This window comes from Panthera uncia, chromosome E1, assembly GCF_023721935.1.
Source record: "Panthera uncia isolate 11264 chromosome E1, Puncia_PCG_1.0, whole genome shotgun sequence".
Taxonomy (NCBI): domain Eukaryota; kingdom Metazoa; phylum Chordata; class Mammalia; order Carnivora; family Felidae; genus Panthera; species Panthera uncia.
In genome coordinates, this window is record NC_064814.1 from 3,491,174 (window position 1) to 3,506,776 (window position 15,603).

Below are 15,603 nucleotides of genomic sequence, written 5' to 3' on the forward strand. Positions count from 1 at the left end.
GTCCTGAGCTCACAGCCGCCCCTCCTGTTCCCTCCCAGGCGTCTTTCCGCACAAGGCCCGTGGGGATCCCGCCCGACCTGCGCGCTGTGCCTTCCTCACTGAGCCCCTGACTCACGGAGGCCGCGCGTGACCGTGGCAGGTGCCTGGGCTGTGCCAGCTACTTTTCGGGGTTAGAAATGCCTCATTTTCGGGGATTAAGAGGCGCAAAGGTCTCAACTGTGAGACAGCGGCTCGTCCTCTGTTTTGTTTTCCAGTGGTCGCTATAAAATCCACTCTAGGGGCTCCCGGGGGGCTCCGTGGATTAAGCGTCTGACTCCGGCTCAGGTCATGATCTCGCGGTCCGTGAGTTCGAGCCCCGCGTCGGGCTCTGTGCTGACAGCTCGGAGCCTGGAGCTGCTTCGGATTCTGTGTCTCCCTCTCTCTCTGCCCCTCCCCTGCTCGCGCTCTGTCTCTCTTGTGCGTGCGCTCAAAAATAAATGTTAAAATTCACTCTAAGTGTCTTAGCTACTTGGCTTTAATAACTGTTGCAGGTAACTGTGCAAACACCCACAGGGCTACGGCGATGTCTCTCACCTGCTTGGAGGCACTCCGGTCGGCCTGGGGAGGCAGCATTCTTGCATCGGAGGCTTGGAGCTTTAACCCCAGAAGTCCCTTGGAATTCGCTCTCCCGGGTAGAAGGCACCATCCGGCTGGTTCAGAGAGGACCCTGCCGTCGCAGCTCCAGCCACGGCTGGCACTCTGCCAATGGCCGTCTGCAAGGGCCTCGAAAATAGTTCTTGGGTTTTTTTTAATCGTCCTAGTTGGAAACTCAAGGAGCAGAAAGATAGGCGAGTTGCTACGATTTGGGGACACCCCACCCTGTGTGGATCCAGTAGGAGATGGGTTTGCACCTCCTGTTGGGGGGCGGTGGGGGAGACCCCCGACTTACAGGGGAACCAGCTGGCGTGGGAGGTCACAGACGCTTCTGAATGAGCAGTTCCCGAGCCCCCAGGGGCCATGACGGTGTCCTGAACTCAGGAAGAAAAGAAACAGAGCCGGTGAACGTCTTCCCTTCGGCCTTTCTCGAAGCCAGGGGTCAGCAACACGGCGTCTCGGCCACACCCAGTCCTCGGCCTGTTTTCTCAAGGAATGTTTGATGGGAACACAGCCACACCCGCTCATCCCCCAGCTGTCTGTGGCAGAGGTGACCGCTCACGACACACCCCACCCGGCTCTCGGAGCCTAGACTGGTTACCATCTGGTCCTGCGCGAAGGTTGTAACTCCGAGGGCCCCTAAGGCCCCGGAATCCTGGAAAGACGGGAGAGGCAGGTGCTGAAGGGTTTGCATCTCAGAGAACTCAGCCTCGGTGGCGTCCTGACCGATGGCAGGGAGTTCTCAGCAAGGCCCCATGGTCCTGTTTTCCCCTCAGGCAACCGTTTAGCCAGGAGGCCTGCGAGTCACAGGCCAGGCCCCCGGAAGGTGGGAAAGTCGTCTCATTCAGTGTCTGGGCAGAAGGACCGGGACGGAGATCATCCGAGGGACTCAGCCGCCGGGCGGAGGTTCGTGGGGCTACAGGAAGGACCTGGGGGCGAGCGGTCCAGTCGGGGCAGGAGAGGGAGGGTGTGTCGGCACGGGACGTACCGAGGTCCTCGGCAGACAGTGGTGCCGAGGGGCCACCACACCTGCCCTCGCCACCACTGTCTGCCCGGTCGCCATCTGTACCTCGGGTCGCAGGCACCTGCCCCGCGGGGCGGTGGGAAGCCGTGTGCAGGAGCCGAGCATCATCAGTCCGTGCCGGGCGGCGGGGGTCCCTGCTGTTCCGCTGCAGATGCTCTTTCCCGGAGCCGGCTGCGGCGCGGGACCCACGTCCTGCCCTCAGAGCCACCACCTTCCCAGGCGACAGGGACCCTCTGCTCGGGGAGGAGCACGGAACGGGGCAGGAACCACGGGCCCCGGCGGGGGCACCGGGCTGCGCTGAGGAGGCAGGTGGGAGCCAGGGCTCACGACTTGAATTTTGCTCAGCGGACGTGCCATTTTCAACACAGACCTTTGGTTTTTCCCCGAGTGACGGGGACCCTGAATGCAGCTGGGCGGAGGGAGAGGGCTCACCTCCGGCACCCCCGAAGCTGAGCGTCAGAGAGGACCGGAGGGGAGCCGGTGAGCGGGGCGGGCGGGGAGTGGCCGGGATTAGGAAGGGATGAGGCTTTGCTCTGTGAGGTCAGGCCGCTTCGGCTGGTGGTGTCGCTGGTGACTTCGTGGCGTCAGAATCACGCCTGGAGTTACTGGCACAAAGGGAGTGATGCACCCCAGTGACCGTGACCTGAGGGGGCTGGGGGCAGCCCGGGACCCTCACGGGCAGACAGAGCAGGTGGGGGGCGTGCAGGGAGGTCTCCGTGCTATCCTAACCTTTTTAATTTTTTTTAACGTTTATTTATTATTTCCGAGAGAGAGAGAGAGAGAGAGAGAGAGAGCACACGTACAAATGGGGGCACAAATGGGGGAGGGGCAGCGAGAGAGGGAGACACAGAATCCGAAGCAGGCTCCATCCAGGCTCTGAGCTGTCAGCCCAGAGCCCGATGCGGGGCTCGAACCCATGAACCGTGAGATCATGACCTGAGCCAGAGTCGGAGGCTCAACCGGCTGAGCCCCCCAGAAGCCCCCCATCTTAACCATTTTAAAGTGAACACTTCAGTAGCATTTAGGGCGTTCACAGTGCTGGGCAACCGATGCCCATAGAGTTCCAGAACCTTTTCATCAGCCCACAGGGACAGCAATCCCCCCCCAACCCCCATGCCAGCTGCCCCTATTAAAAATCCCCTCCTCTCCTCCCCCCTGCCCCCTCTCCCCTCCCCCTGCCCCCCCACCCCCATCCCAGCGTCCTCCAGTCAGCCCTCTGTCTTATGGTTTTGCCTACCCTGTACATCTCATATAAATGGACTCCTACAGTATGTGGCTGTGGCTTTTTAAAAGTATCTTGTTTTAAAAGAATTTGCTTCCCAACTAACAGCTAGGCAAAGGATCTAAACAGACACCGCCTCGAAGAGGATACACAGATGAGAAATACGCACACGAGAAGGGACTCCGTGTCGTATAATTCCCCGACGAGAGAAGGGCACATTAAAGCCACAAGAACGAGACGCCCCCGCTCACCTGTCGGGATGGCCAGGATCCGGAGCACTGACCACACCGACGCTGGCGAGGATGTGCAGCCCCCCCGAGCCCACTCACTGCTCACCGTGCAGCCCCTGCAGAAGACGGTGTCTTACAGAACCAGTCACACCGTCCCCGTACAATCCCGCAGCCACACTCCTTGGTACTCATACCCAAAGGAGCTGAAGAGTTACTGCCACACAAAAACCTGCACACGGATGTTTATAGCATCTTTATTCAGAGTCACTAAGGCTCGGAAGCCACCAAGAAACCCTTCAGTCGGTGATGGATAAAGTTACTGTGGTCCATCCAGACAATGGAATATTATTTAGTGGTGAAAAGAGAGAGAGCGGGAGAGAGAGACCCCTCTAAGCAAGTTCCCCAAAGACATGGAAAAGTCTTAAATGCACATCACTGAGTGAAAGAAGCCAGTCTGAAAAGGCCACAGACTGTGCGATTTCAACTGTAGGACATTCTGGAAAAGGCAGGACTCTGGAGACAGTAGGAGGACCAGCGGCCGCCAGGGGTTGGGGAGGAGGGAGGGATGAACGGGAAACACGGAGGGTGTTCAGGGCAGCGAAGCCCTCTGCGTGAGGCTATAATGGTGGGTATACATCATCACCGTCCATTTGTCCAAACCCATAGAATGTATCACAACCGAGAGGAACCCTACGGGAAACTGTGGACTTCTGTTATAAAAAAAAAAAACACAAAAAACAACGTATCAGTGCGGGCTCCTCTATTTTAGCATACATTCCACACGCATGCAAGGTGTCACTGACGGGGAGAACAAAGACAGAAAGAAAAGTAGATAAAATTGTATTTCCTTGTAACCTGCAGCCTTGGCTTGCGAGCACAATTTGTTCCAGAAACACGCTTGTAACCCAAAGTTCTGCATGGGGGCCATGGTATACGCCTGCACGGATGTTGACTACAATACAGTATTAATACACTCTTGTCATAGACTGTATTTAATGTAACCGGCAATAAGGCAGCGGAGGAAAGGGTCTATATCCACAGGCAGCCTGACCTAGAATGAAGCAAAGCATTCCTAAGCTCACTCTTGGGTGGAAAAGCAAAGGACTGTCCAAAATGTGACAAAGATTACCCTAGTGCCAATTGTGGGCACCTTCCAAGGTTTTGAAAAATCATTGATTTCTGCCACACACCGCGGCCTGAGACCAAGCATCTGAGCATAGGAGACGATCATCCACAATCCCCCAGCAAGAAAGAAAGAAAGAGAGAGAGAGAGAGAGAGAGAGACACGGAGAACCACTGGATCAGTTGTGATCACGTGACATTAGGCATCACGTACTACTCGCGTCGCAAGACCTCGCTTGTTTATCAAGTTAAAATTTATTAGAAATGTTTGCTCGAGCAGGGGAGGGGCAGACACAGAATCCGAAGCAGGCTCCAGGTTCGAGCTGTCAGCACAGAGCCTGACGCGGGGCTTGAACCCAAGAACCGCGAGATCACGACCTGAGCCGGAGTCGGTGCTTAACCGACTGAGCCACCCAGGTGCCCCGTGTTCTTTAACATCTGAAAATCCTTTCGGAAACTTTCCCCCATCTTTACCTCCCCCAACTCCAAAGTATATCATCAATTGCCCCTCAAACCCTAGTGCGGCTCTTTCTGCCCACGGGCCCTATCCCCGTGCTTTAATAAAACCACCTTTTTACATCCAAGACATCTCAAGAATTCTTCCTTGGCCGTGGGTTCCAAACCCCCATCACCCCAAACCACACCATTACTAATGGGGGAACTGGGGGGTGGAGAGGAGTGGGGACTGAGGAGGTAAGAGGCATATCAGAACTCTGTAACTTATACTCAGTTTTTCTGTAAACCTAAAACTACCTTAAAAAATAGTCTATTCGTTTAAAACACAAAAGAATCTCTTTCTGCCATGTGTGAAAAATGGATTTCCCAGTTTTAGTGAAAAACACCTGTAACTGCCCTTCGAATTTGATAAAACTCTAATTCAGAGCCTATGGTCTCGTTAAATATCCCACTTAGCTTGGGGAGGCTGCCCCCAGGTCAAGGTGCTGTTGTTCTGTGGCTTTGCATAAGAGCGGCAATGACTCCAGCACCTTCCTCCGATCCGACCTGTGTCTGGAGCTGGCCTGTCCCTGGTCTAATCGCGCCTGGGCCCAGAGTCACCTGGGGATGGGATCAAACCCCGGTTCTGAGTCCCAGGACGGGGTGGAGAGGCTTCCTTCCCACCAGATCCCCTGAGGTGGTCTGGTCTGAGGACCACCCAAGACTATAAAATAAAGCTTTGCAATTCAAACGATGCCTCGAGGGATAAACCAGCAGCATTTGGTGAATTGGAAAATCAGATTCCAAACCTGGCTTGCTAATTACAAGCTGGGTGGTCCTGAGGAAGTTCCCCACCTCTCTGAGAACCACAGAGAATTCTTCTGGATTCTAGGAAGGTTCCTGGGGAAAACAGACAGCTTGTTTTCACTTCTACTGCAGTCATTTTGGCCCCGGCAACAATGAGAGGGCCACCAGTTAGCCTCACGGTGTCCCCAACTCTCCTGGGTTTTGTTCTGAAAGTCCCAGATCCTGGGCAGTCCCTTGGCCCCAGGCACACCAGGACAGCTGGTCACCCCGAATTATTAGTTGCTTTTGTGTTAGCCAAGAAGACAAAGGACCACTGAGATTCTAGCTTCAGAGACGGAGGCCAGACTGAGGGAACAGGCCTTGCGGGATGAATCTCTCAGCTGCTCAGGGTGACTGGTAGGGGGAGTCAGGAAAGAACGCAGGATCCTCCCCAAAGCCTGGACAATCTCCCCCGCCCCACACACACACCGGAGGAGTCCTGGGGATGCACACAAGTCCTGTCACATTGGAACAAATGTCCTTGGGGTAGATTTAGAGACAGACAGGCGTGAGTCAACCCACAGGCAGGAAATCTCACTTCCAGACCTCCTTCAAATGCCGCTTTCCTGACTCATTACTTTCAAAGCACATTTAATTTTGCAAACAAAGCCGAGAAGTCCTTCCGGCAGTGGCCCAGCCGGCCCCTGGGGCCCTGTGTGTCTCTCTCCCTCCCCTGAAGTTCAGAGTTGAACTTGAGCAATCGGGCAAGGCAGGACGGATGGGAGCACACACGCGGGGAGCACGCACGCTCGCGCGGGAGGGAGGCTCGTGGTGCTTTAATGGGAAAAGCCTGGAGTCTTACAACCTTGTCCTCTCAGAGGTTACTCAGGGCACTTAAGTTCACCTTGGAGGCATTTGTTTTCCAGTAGGAGATCTTATAAACTAAGTCATTGAGAAGGAGAGTATTCTGTAACGCAGTTCAACCTTTTGAAGAAATAGTCCAAAGACTAGGGGTCGTGTTGCTTTCAAGGAAGCAATATTTGATATTTCCTGGTCTCCAGTAGATGCTGAGCTAGAGGGACCGTGGGTCTCTCGAAGCCTGGCCTGTCCCCCGGGCTCCCAAGCACAGAGTGTTGCCCACCTGGCCGATGTGATGGACGAGCAGCCGGCAGCGAAGAAATGGTCAGAAGAGGGGGGATCCGTAGGGCCTGGCCTGGCACCTGCTGGAACGCCTTCAGGCACGTCCAAGGTCTCCCCTGATGGGGAGACAGACAGTCAACGATAGATCAATCGACTGCGAGGGCTTTGGCAGATTCTGTGTCCCTCGGGAGGGGTCCTGGCATGCACCTTGCTGCTTGTGCCGGGACGCGTTTGTCTCCGAGTCGAATCTGCCCGGATTTCTAATTCGTTCTCTCTGTGACTGTTTGGCCACGATGGGGTAAAGGGCAGCGAGACTCCCCTCTGAGGGGCACTGAAGCCTCCCCAGGCAGGGATCCCCACTCAGACCCACAGGGAAGATTTAAAGCCTGGACATATGGCCTCGACCCCTGGGGGCGGTGGGGCCGGGCACCATTAGGTCCAGAAGCTTCCCAGGTGATTCCACTGTGTGGCCACCGGAGAACCATTGCGTGAAGCGACACCTGCTGGGCTTGTTGAAGGGAAGGCCGGCTTTGAGGGTGGGTTCTCCTGGAGCTTGAATGACCAGAAAGAAAGGAAACACAGGAGGGCCCTGGTAGCTATTGCTGCTTCCAATGAAGTTACTCCAAACAGAGACCAAAATTGTATTTGAAACCCAGGGGCTTGTTTAGATGAGGACGGCTGGGCCCCACCCCCAGACTTCCCACTAAAAACCTGAAGCCCTAACTGGCCCCCAGGGGCTCCTGCTGGTTCAAGGACCTCGCATCTCACTCTGCTCTAAACAGAGATAAAGCTCCCAGGCCCTGAGCTGGGCCCGCCCGGGACACAGGAGGCTCCCGTCGCCCACAGCCAGTTTCGAGCAACACAAGGGCCTGGCCTGGCAGAGGGATGGGGCGTGGCTCCTGGAAGGCGTGGGGTAAGTGCTTGACATTGAGCTTTGACTCCGAGGCACCCATTGGAAGCCGTCCATCTGGCAGGAGCGCACTGCCTGCCGGGTCACAGGCCAGGAGCAAAACGGCCAGATGGGCAACTGGGCCCCCCACCCGGAGTTCCCCTTTCAGAAGACGCGGCCTCCGCGCTCCTGAACCCTAATTCCCCTCTTCTGTTTCAAGTTAGCCAACAGTCAGCCGCCCCGCAAAACCCAGACACCCTGCCTTTGGACCCTGCCAAAGGGAGAGCCCGAGGTCCACGTTCTGTCTCTCTCATCCCCTGTGACCTTGCTGTGTGCCCCTGGGCATGCCGTGTACCCTAGGACTTGTGGCTGATAAATCTGGTCCCTCCGAGTTCCCTGTGGTTTTGCCGAATTCCGCCCCGAGCCACCGGCCGGCGGGGAGGGACCCCTCTGTCTGCTGCCCCGAGGGCCAAGTTCTGTTCCCCCAAACTCCGAACCCCTCACGAGGTTGAAGCCTGAAGGCTTCTTGCCCAAGCTGGGGACGGGTTCCTCTGAGCGCTCTCTGTCTCGGACAGGCTGCTTCTCGGTGTTGGGGCCCAGGTTCCAGGTCTGCCTAAGCCAGTCTTCGGGAAGAATCCCGTTCCGTCACCGCCACCCCCGCTGCCATTGATGTCTGTCAGGCTCCTCGGCCCCCGCCTTCGGTGTCTTAAGTCCTCGGCTGCCTCTAGCCAGAATCCCTGTCCCCTGGCGTCTCGCGTTGGTCATTCCCACCCACGGACCCCTCGCCGCGCAGGGCTGCAAATGCCCAGCTGCCTCTGCTGTGTTCGGAGTTGCGTCTGGTGCTTTCCTCCATCCCAGCAGCACCGGAGGGTCTGTCTCTCTCGGCTCAGACCAGAGTCGGCTCTGTTCCTCTTGGGCCAGCCAGCCCGAGGCATGTCCGTCAACCGCCGGCTCCCGTGGGGAGTGCCGCGCACCGACCCCTTTCCCCGGGGGTGGGCAGGGGCAGATTGTGCCGCAAAGTGCTCCCACGGGCCTGCCCCGTTCGCAGCCTGGACCGCTTGGAATCCACACACTCCCCTCCGTGCCTGTCGGGGCCTCACCCCCGGGCTTGCTGTCCCAAGAGCCCAAGCTAGAAAAGGCCTCCAGAGTGCCTACCCTTGTGGCGACCTGTGGCAACCTCGAAGGCCAGAGAACCCTCTCTCTGGCCACACTGCCCTGGTCACAAAGGAAGAGTCCCCTGCAGGGCCAGCCTGGCGGGCAGGCTTCGGCCCTCCCTTTCTGCCCAGTGCCAGGGCAAGGACGTGCCTGGGCGGGAGGACAAAGCCCGACTGTCCTCCCGTCCCCCTTCTGCCAGGAACTCAGCATGAGGACGTGTGTCAGGGCTGCAGCAGAGGGAGGATGTCGGGGCGGGGAGGGCTGACGAGAGCCAGATGGCCGGCCCCCTGCTGTCCGCAAGCGTCCCCAGCAGGAGAAAATTGTCCTGCGATTGTGTTTAATGAGGGGTCACGTCTGCTGTGAAACCGGGAGGAAGTGCTTCCTGGGGCTGGTGAGTGGGGGATGAGTTTTCTTGGAGTGGTCTGTGACTGTCAGCAAAGGAAGTGAGTGACTGATGTGCCCCGCTGGGGGCCCCAGGGCCGAGGGTCACCACCAGCCGCCCATGCCTCGGCCCCGAGGGCATCTCCCGGTCTGGGAGCTTCGCCCGCTGCCCTGGTCGTTTCCAGAGGGCCTGCCGCTCCCGCTGCAACGTGGACAGTGGGTCCGTGTCAAAAGTGCCGCCTGGAAAGTGGGTCCTCCTCTGTCTTCTTTGCTCAGGTGGGACCCACCGGGAAACTCCATGGCCCTCACGGGTCTCTCCCTCGCATCAGGCACAGCACCCACCCTGGAGCCCTAGGGCTGTGGTTCGAGGGCGACAGGAGGTCTCCCTGAGTCCCTGCACGTCCACGATTTCAGCAGGAGACATTCGATCCTTTGTGTCTCACGGACACACAGACCCTGGGGAAGCACAGTTGCAGTAGAAGTGGGACCACCTAAACCTGCATCTAGGGTTTCAAACAAGGGATGGGGCTTCGAGGAAAGAAGGGCTCCACTGTGTTTCCAACACATCTGAGGGAACACCAGGTTGGATGAGGTTAAACAGACCTCCTAGCAGCAGGACTTCTCAGGGCCTTTGTTCCTTTGGTAATATTTACAGAAGGCCTGCGGTGGCCCAGGCACAGTGCCCGGTGCAGTGCTCATCCAGAGGGCTGGGCACTGGGAACTTTCTGGATGGATGGATTTGATGGCTCTGGGCACCTCACATGAGTTCATTCCCCGGCAGTCAGCGATGTAAACATCTGTTCATGTGTTTGTTGGTCACGTGTATGTCTTTCTTGGAGGAAAGTCTACCTTTGCCCATTTCTTTTTAAGTTTTTTATTTAAATTTTTTTATTCATTTATTCATTTTTGAGAGATAGAGTTCAAGTGGGGGAGGGGCAGAGACAGAGGGAGACACAGAATCCGAAGCAGGCTCCAGGCTCCCGAGCTGTCAGCATGGAGCCCAACACGGGGCTCGAACCCACGAACTGTGAGATCATGACCTGAGCCGAAATCAAGAGCCACATGCTTAACCGACTGAGCCGCCCAGGTGCCCCTTAAGCTTTTTATTTTGAAGTTTATTTATTTTGAGAGCGAGAGCTAGGGAGAGTGTGTGTAGTTCAAGGGCGGGGGGAGGGGAGAGAGAGAGAGGAAGAGAGAGTGCGGAGCCGGCTTGGGATTCATTCTCTATCAGCTCAGAGCTCGATATGAGGCTCGAACCCTTAAACCATGAGATCATGACCTGAGCCGAAATCAAGAGCCACACGCTCAACTGACTGAGCCACCCAGGTGCCCCCTTTATCCATTTCTAATTATGTTGTTTGCATTTTTATTATTGCGTTACGAGTTCTATATGTATTCTGAATACAAGTCCCTTATCAGATGGAAGATGTGAAAATACTTTCTCCCATTCTGTGGGTTTTTCTCTCTTTGTAGTGTCCTTTGAAGCACAGAAAGTTTTCATTTTGATGATGCCCCATTTATCCATTATTTTCTTTGATCTCATGCTTTCGGTGTCCACGGAAGAAACCATCGCTTTCTGCAGGGTTGTGGAGATCAACTCCTCTGCTTTATTCTAAGGTTGTGACTCTTACATTTAGGTCTTTGATCCATTGTTAGTCAATTTTTGTAGCTGGTGTGAGGTAGGGATCTGACTCCTTTCCTGTGCGTGTGGGCTGGACTCGTCCCAGTGCCGTTTGTTGGAAAGGTTACTGCTTCCCCTGCTGGACTCTCCTGGCATCCCTAACACCAACTGCCCATAAAAGACTTCTAGGGTCTCGGTTCTGTTGCATGCATCTGGATGTCTGCCGGATGCTCTCAGTCTTGATTACTGTAGCTCTTGTAGGCAGTGTTGAGCTTGGGAAGTGCATGTCCTCCAACTTTGTTCTTTTTTCTTTTTCTTTTTTGTTTATTTTTGAGAGAGAGACAGAGTGTGAACAGGGGAGGGGCAGAGAGAGAGGGAGACACAGAATCCAAAGCAGGCTCCAGGCTATGAGCTGTCAGCGCAGAGCCTGATGTGGGGCTCAAACCCACAAACCATGAGATCATGACCTGAGCCGGAGTCAGTCGCTTAACTGACTGAGCCACCCAGGCGCCCCAGCTTTGTTCTTTTTCAAGATTGTCTTGGTTCTTCTTGGCCCCTCACATTTCCCTGGCATAGGGTGAACCAGCTTTCCCATTTGTGCAAGAAAGGTAGCTGGGATTTGGATAGGAATTGTGTTGAATCTAGATCAATTATAGATCAATTTGAGAATTGTCACCTTAACAAGACTGTCTTCTGAACCATCAACACAGGATGCCTTTCATCCACCTAAGTCTTTTTAATTTCTCTCAGTGATGTTTTCTTGTCTGTTTTCAGCATATACGTCTTGCACTTCCTTATAAAATCTAGTCCTAAGTATTTCATTCTTTCTGATGCTCTTGGAAATGAAATTGTAAGCAGAATTGATGTTGTTGTAAATGGAAATCGTTTTTTGAACTTGATTATCGGGTTGCAGTGAATAGTATAGTGGGATGTCAGGATGCATGTTGTGATGTCTATGCGCCTCCAAAGGGAAAACAAAAAGATGTGTAATAACCAAAGTAATGAGAGGGGGGACAAAATAATAAAAACTATTTAATCCAGGGGCACCTGGGTGGCTCAGTTGGTTGAGCGTCCGACTTCGACGCAGGTCATGATCTCACAGTTAGTGAGTTTGAGCCCCACCACGGGCTCTGTGCTGGGAGCCTGGAACCTGTTTTGGATTCTGTGTCTCCCTCGCTCCCTGCCCCTCCCCCACTCATACTGTCTCTCTTTGTCTCTCAAAAAATGAATGAATGTTAGGAAAAAAATTAAAGAATCCAGAAGGTGGCAAGACAGGAGAAGAAAGGCATTCTGGAAGAGGCGGGATAAATACCAAGCACTAAGTAAGACAATAAACCTAAATCCCAATATAGCAGGGGTTACAGGAACTGAAGTAGACCGAATGCTCCAGTTCAAAGGCAGAGATGGCTCAACTGAGTTTAAAAAATATTACAGTCCTTGAGCCTCCCCACGGTGGTGGGCGATGGAGGTTTGGCCATTTGTTGCACCACTGCTGGTCCCTCAGGTCCCCAGGGAGAAAGTTCTAGAAGTCCCAGGTGCTGAGGAGACCTGCAGAAGTTCCGTGGCAGTTGGAGCCCCTCAAGGGAAGGGAGCCATTTCCTTTCTGGTCCAGGAAAGCGCCGCTGGCCGGTTCACCCTGCCTCCGCCTGGCACAAGCATTTGCTCAGCTGGTGAGCCTTTAATTGTGTGAGGGGTGCTCGGACCCCCAAGCTCTGTCCTCGCTGGGTCTGGGCAGGACGTGCAGGTCGCCCACCGCTGCCTCCCTCCCTGCCTTCCCGGGGCCCTCACTCCAGCTGCTCCAGACTGTTCTCTGCCCTGCCTCAGCCCCCAGTCCTGGCTTCTTCCAGTCAAGTCCCAGGGCCCCCGGAAAGCTGGAGCCGCACGGGTCCTAGGTGGTAATAAAACCACAGTGCTCCCCCTGCTCACCTCCTCCCCCCCCCCCCATCACTCCAGTGAACCCTGCCCCTGCAGGAAGATCCACGGGGGCATCTCCTGGATGGAGGTGTGAGCAGCTTCTGAGGGGTCTATGAGGAATCTGTAGTTTGACCCCGTCATGAGCCTGTGGTGGGTGGTGGGGGGCAGCACGGGAAGGCCAGAGAGCTGGGCAAAAGTTGGGGTACACTATGGCCACAGTCGGGGGGGGTGGAGACCACAATGAACTTGACACTTCTCCGTACATGGGCTCCACCCCTGCCTCCTTCTGAGCTCCGCCCATGCACTTGGGGTGTGAGGTCTTCCCCGGGACCCTTCAGCCTGACCCTTCTCTGGTCTCATCTGCCCCCCACCGCCACCCCCATCGGACCACCTGGCTCCGATCATCTTCTGCCCTCCCTTCTCACCGGCACCCGTCTCTACCTTTCCCAGCTCTTAGCTCCCTGGTCTCAATTCACACAAGTGCACCCCACTGGTGTGTGGTCCTAGCCCCTGGAGACAGACCCCCCCCCCCGGCAGCGCCGGGCCCCCCCCACCCCTCCCCCGGCCAGCCAGAACAGACAGGGCCCCCCAGTCCCTCCCTCCCCCCAGCCCATGCACCGCTGAAGAGTGTACGTTCACAAGGAACCTTCTCTCGCTGCCTGGTCAGAACAGAGGTTTCCAGTGGCTCCAGAGACAGGGGGACGCCAGGTGTCCCGGCAAACAGAGCTGCGTCGGCGTCTCTGAGCGCCAGAGGGACGACCGCGGTCTAAGGAAGCGTCACGATGACCATCACCCCGGACGTCAGGTTAGAGTATTTAGAGGGAGTCGCCGCCCTCATTCTGAAGTTCAAGCCCGACAAGTGGAGCAAGATGGTGGGAGCCGAGGAGAACCTGGCCTTGTTCACCGAGTTCTTTGAGAAGCCGGACGTGCTGGTTCTGGTTCTGACGCTCAGTCCGGCCGGCATGATCATACCCTGCCTGGGCTTCCCCGCCTCCCTCAAGTCCAAAGGCGTTTACTTCATCAAGAAGAAACCGGGGAATGTCAAGAAGGATACCTACAAAGACCAGCTCATCTATGGGGACATAAGCCCCACCCCTGTGGAGCACCTGATCGCTGTTGTGGAGGAGGTGGGTGCCCCGGGCGGGCCAGGGGCCAGAGGAAGGACCTCCGGTAGTGGGTGGTCTAGAGCCCTGCACTCAAGGGGTGGCCCACGGGCCACCGGCATCAGCCTCCCTGGGAGCCCACTAGAAATGCAGGAGCCCTGATGCCGAGGCAGACCTGTGTCCTTTTTTTTTTTTTAAATGTTTATTTTTGAGAGACAGAGACGAGCAGGGGAGGCGCAGTGAGGGAGGGAGACGCACAATCCGAAGCAGGCTCCAGCCATCAGCACAGAGCCCGACGCGGGGCGCGAACTCATGAACTGTGAGATCGTGACCTGAGCCGGAGTCGGACGCTCAACCGACCGGGCGCCCCGACAGACCTGCATTCTGACCAGACAGAGAGCCCCCGGCCCGGCATCTCGTTAGGACCTCTGGACAGCCACACCAGCCAGAGTCCGAGTGACGTAGCTTTCTGGCCATTGCTCTCCTCACGTGTGAGATGAGGACTCGTGGGACCCAAGTGCCAACTCAGGGCTCAGGCCAGCGTCCTTCCATCTGGAGGAGGAGCCTGGCGGGCCCGGAGCTGACAGGCGTCCGCGTCAGTCTGCTCTGGCTGCCACGACAGGGTACCACGGGCCTGGGGGCTGGAAATCCGAGATCCAGGTGTGGGAGGGGTTCCTTCGGGAGCCTCCCTTCTGGTCCTGTAGGTGCCGTCTCCTCCCCGTGTCCTCACCTGGCCGTCCCTCCGTGTCTGTCAGCGTCCAGAGCTCTCACAAGGACACCAGTCGTGTTGGATTTGGGCCTCCCACCCGTGTGACCTCATTCTAACTCGATCACCTCTTGCAAGGCCCGTCTCCAAAGACAGCCACACCCCAGGGTGCCGGGGTTGGGGCTTCACGTGAGCCGGGGGGGAGCCCGGCTCTCCCCTCGCGGAGCTGGCTTTGCCGGCGGGCGGCCGTCCTGGGCCCGCGCCCCTCTGCCGGCCGTGCCTCCCCCTGGCATCGATTCGGGGTCCCCACTCCTCCTGGGCGCCACCGGCTCGGAGGACACACGTGGGCACACGTCCGGGGCCCTTGCCTTCCAGGTGCTCTGCTCTCTGTTAAACCAAAGCGAAAACTTGAGCGGATGGCCCCGGGTGGTCTCGGAGGACATTGTGAGGCAGGTCCACAAGCTGAAGAACGAGATGTTTGTGATGGGGGGCAAGATCAGAGGGATGACGCTGCTGCCCGTCCCGGAGCACCTGGGGAGTCTGGACGGCACTCTGGAGTCCGTGGAGAGGTAGGCGGCTCGGCCCAGGCCACCGGCCGGGTGCGGGAGTAGCCGACCGGTGCCCGGCAGGGTTGGAGCACGGGAGGACGGGGTGCCGGGAGACGGCGCCGAGTCCGAGGTCAAAGGCAGGAGGGCGGCGCGGCGGGGGTGGGGGGAGGGGGGACTGGAGCCCCTCCCCCACCACGCACGTGTATGCGTCCAGGCGGCCCGCGGCACCTATAGGGTGTCCCACAGGATATCCAGATCTAGGACGTGGGCACCGAGGGGCGTGCGAGGGGTTTGGGGCAGGCGGAGACCGCGCGTGTAGATAGAGGCTGTGTCGTCCCAGAGGCCCTGGGAGGCACGAGATGTCCCCCCGCACCTGCCCGACCACCACGTTCAGCTGGCCGGTGGGTGAGGCTGCCGGAGCCGCTGCGGGGTGACGGCGTGCTCCATTTACTCGCGTCGGAGGGTGACCGCTCTTGGGGGGCTCACTGTGCAGGCAGGTCCTCCACACAACCCCCGACAAACGCCTTGTGCGGCCCCGATCAGGATGGCACGAGGAGCCCAACTTGGACGTGGTCTCATCCTTGTTCAATCTGGGCCTCTCTGAGCTGGGAGGTCTGGGGACTCCCCCCGCCATCCTCCTGCACCCTCGCCCCCCCCCCCCCCCCCCCCCCCCCCCCCCCCCCCCCCCCCCCCC

At 57.1% G+C, this 15,603-nt stretch overlaps 2 protein-coding genes across 3 annotated transcripts in view; one reads left to right on the forward strand and one right to left on the reverse strand.

The window, feature by feature from the left end:
* Nucleotides 1–15,603, reverse strand: part of PGS1 (phosphatidylglycerophosphate synthase 1) — a 339,697-nt gene that overhangs the window by 191,492 nt on the left and 132,602 nt on the right. The window lies entirely within an intron of this gene.
* Nucleotides 12,206–15,603, forward strand: part of DNAH17 (dynein axonemal heavy chain 17) — a 101,423-nt gene continuing 98,025 nt past the window's right edge. Inside the window, exons 1-3 of one of the 2 annotated variants that reach the window (XM_049635566.1) lie at nt 12,206–12,308; nt 13,220–13,679; nt 14,737–14,930. In XM_049635566.1, coding sequence (XP_049491523.1) covers nt 13,335–13,679; nt 14,737–14,930 — 539 coding nt within the window. In that variant the 5' untranslated portion in view covers nt 12,206–12,308; nt 13,220–13,334. The remainder of the gene's footprint in view (nt 12,309–13,219; nt 13,680–14,736; nt 14,931–15,603) is intronic. The other variant, XM_049635567.1, reaches the window with a different exon arrangement.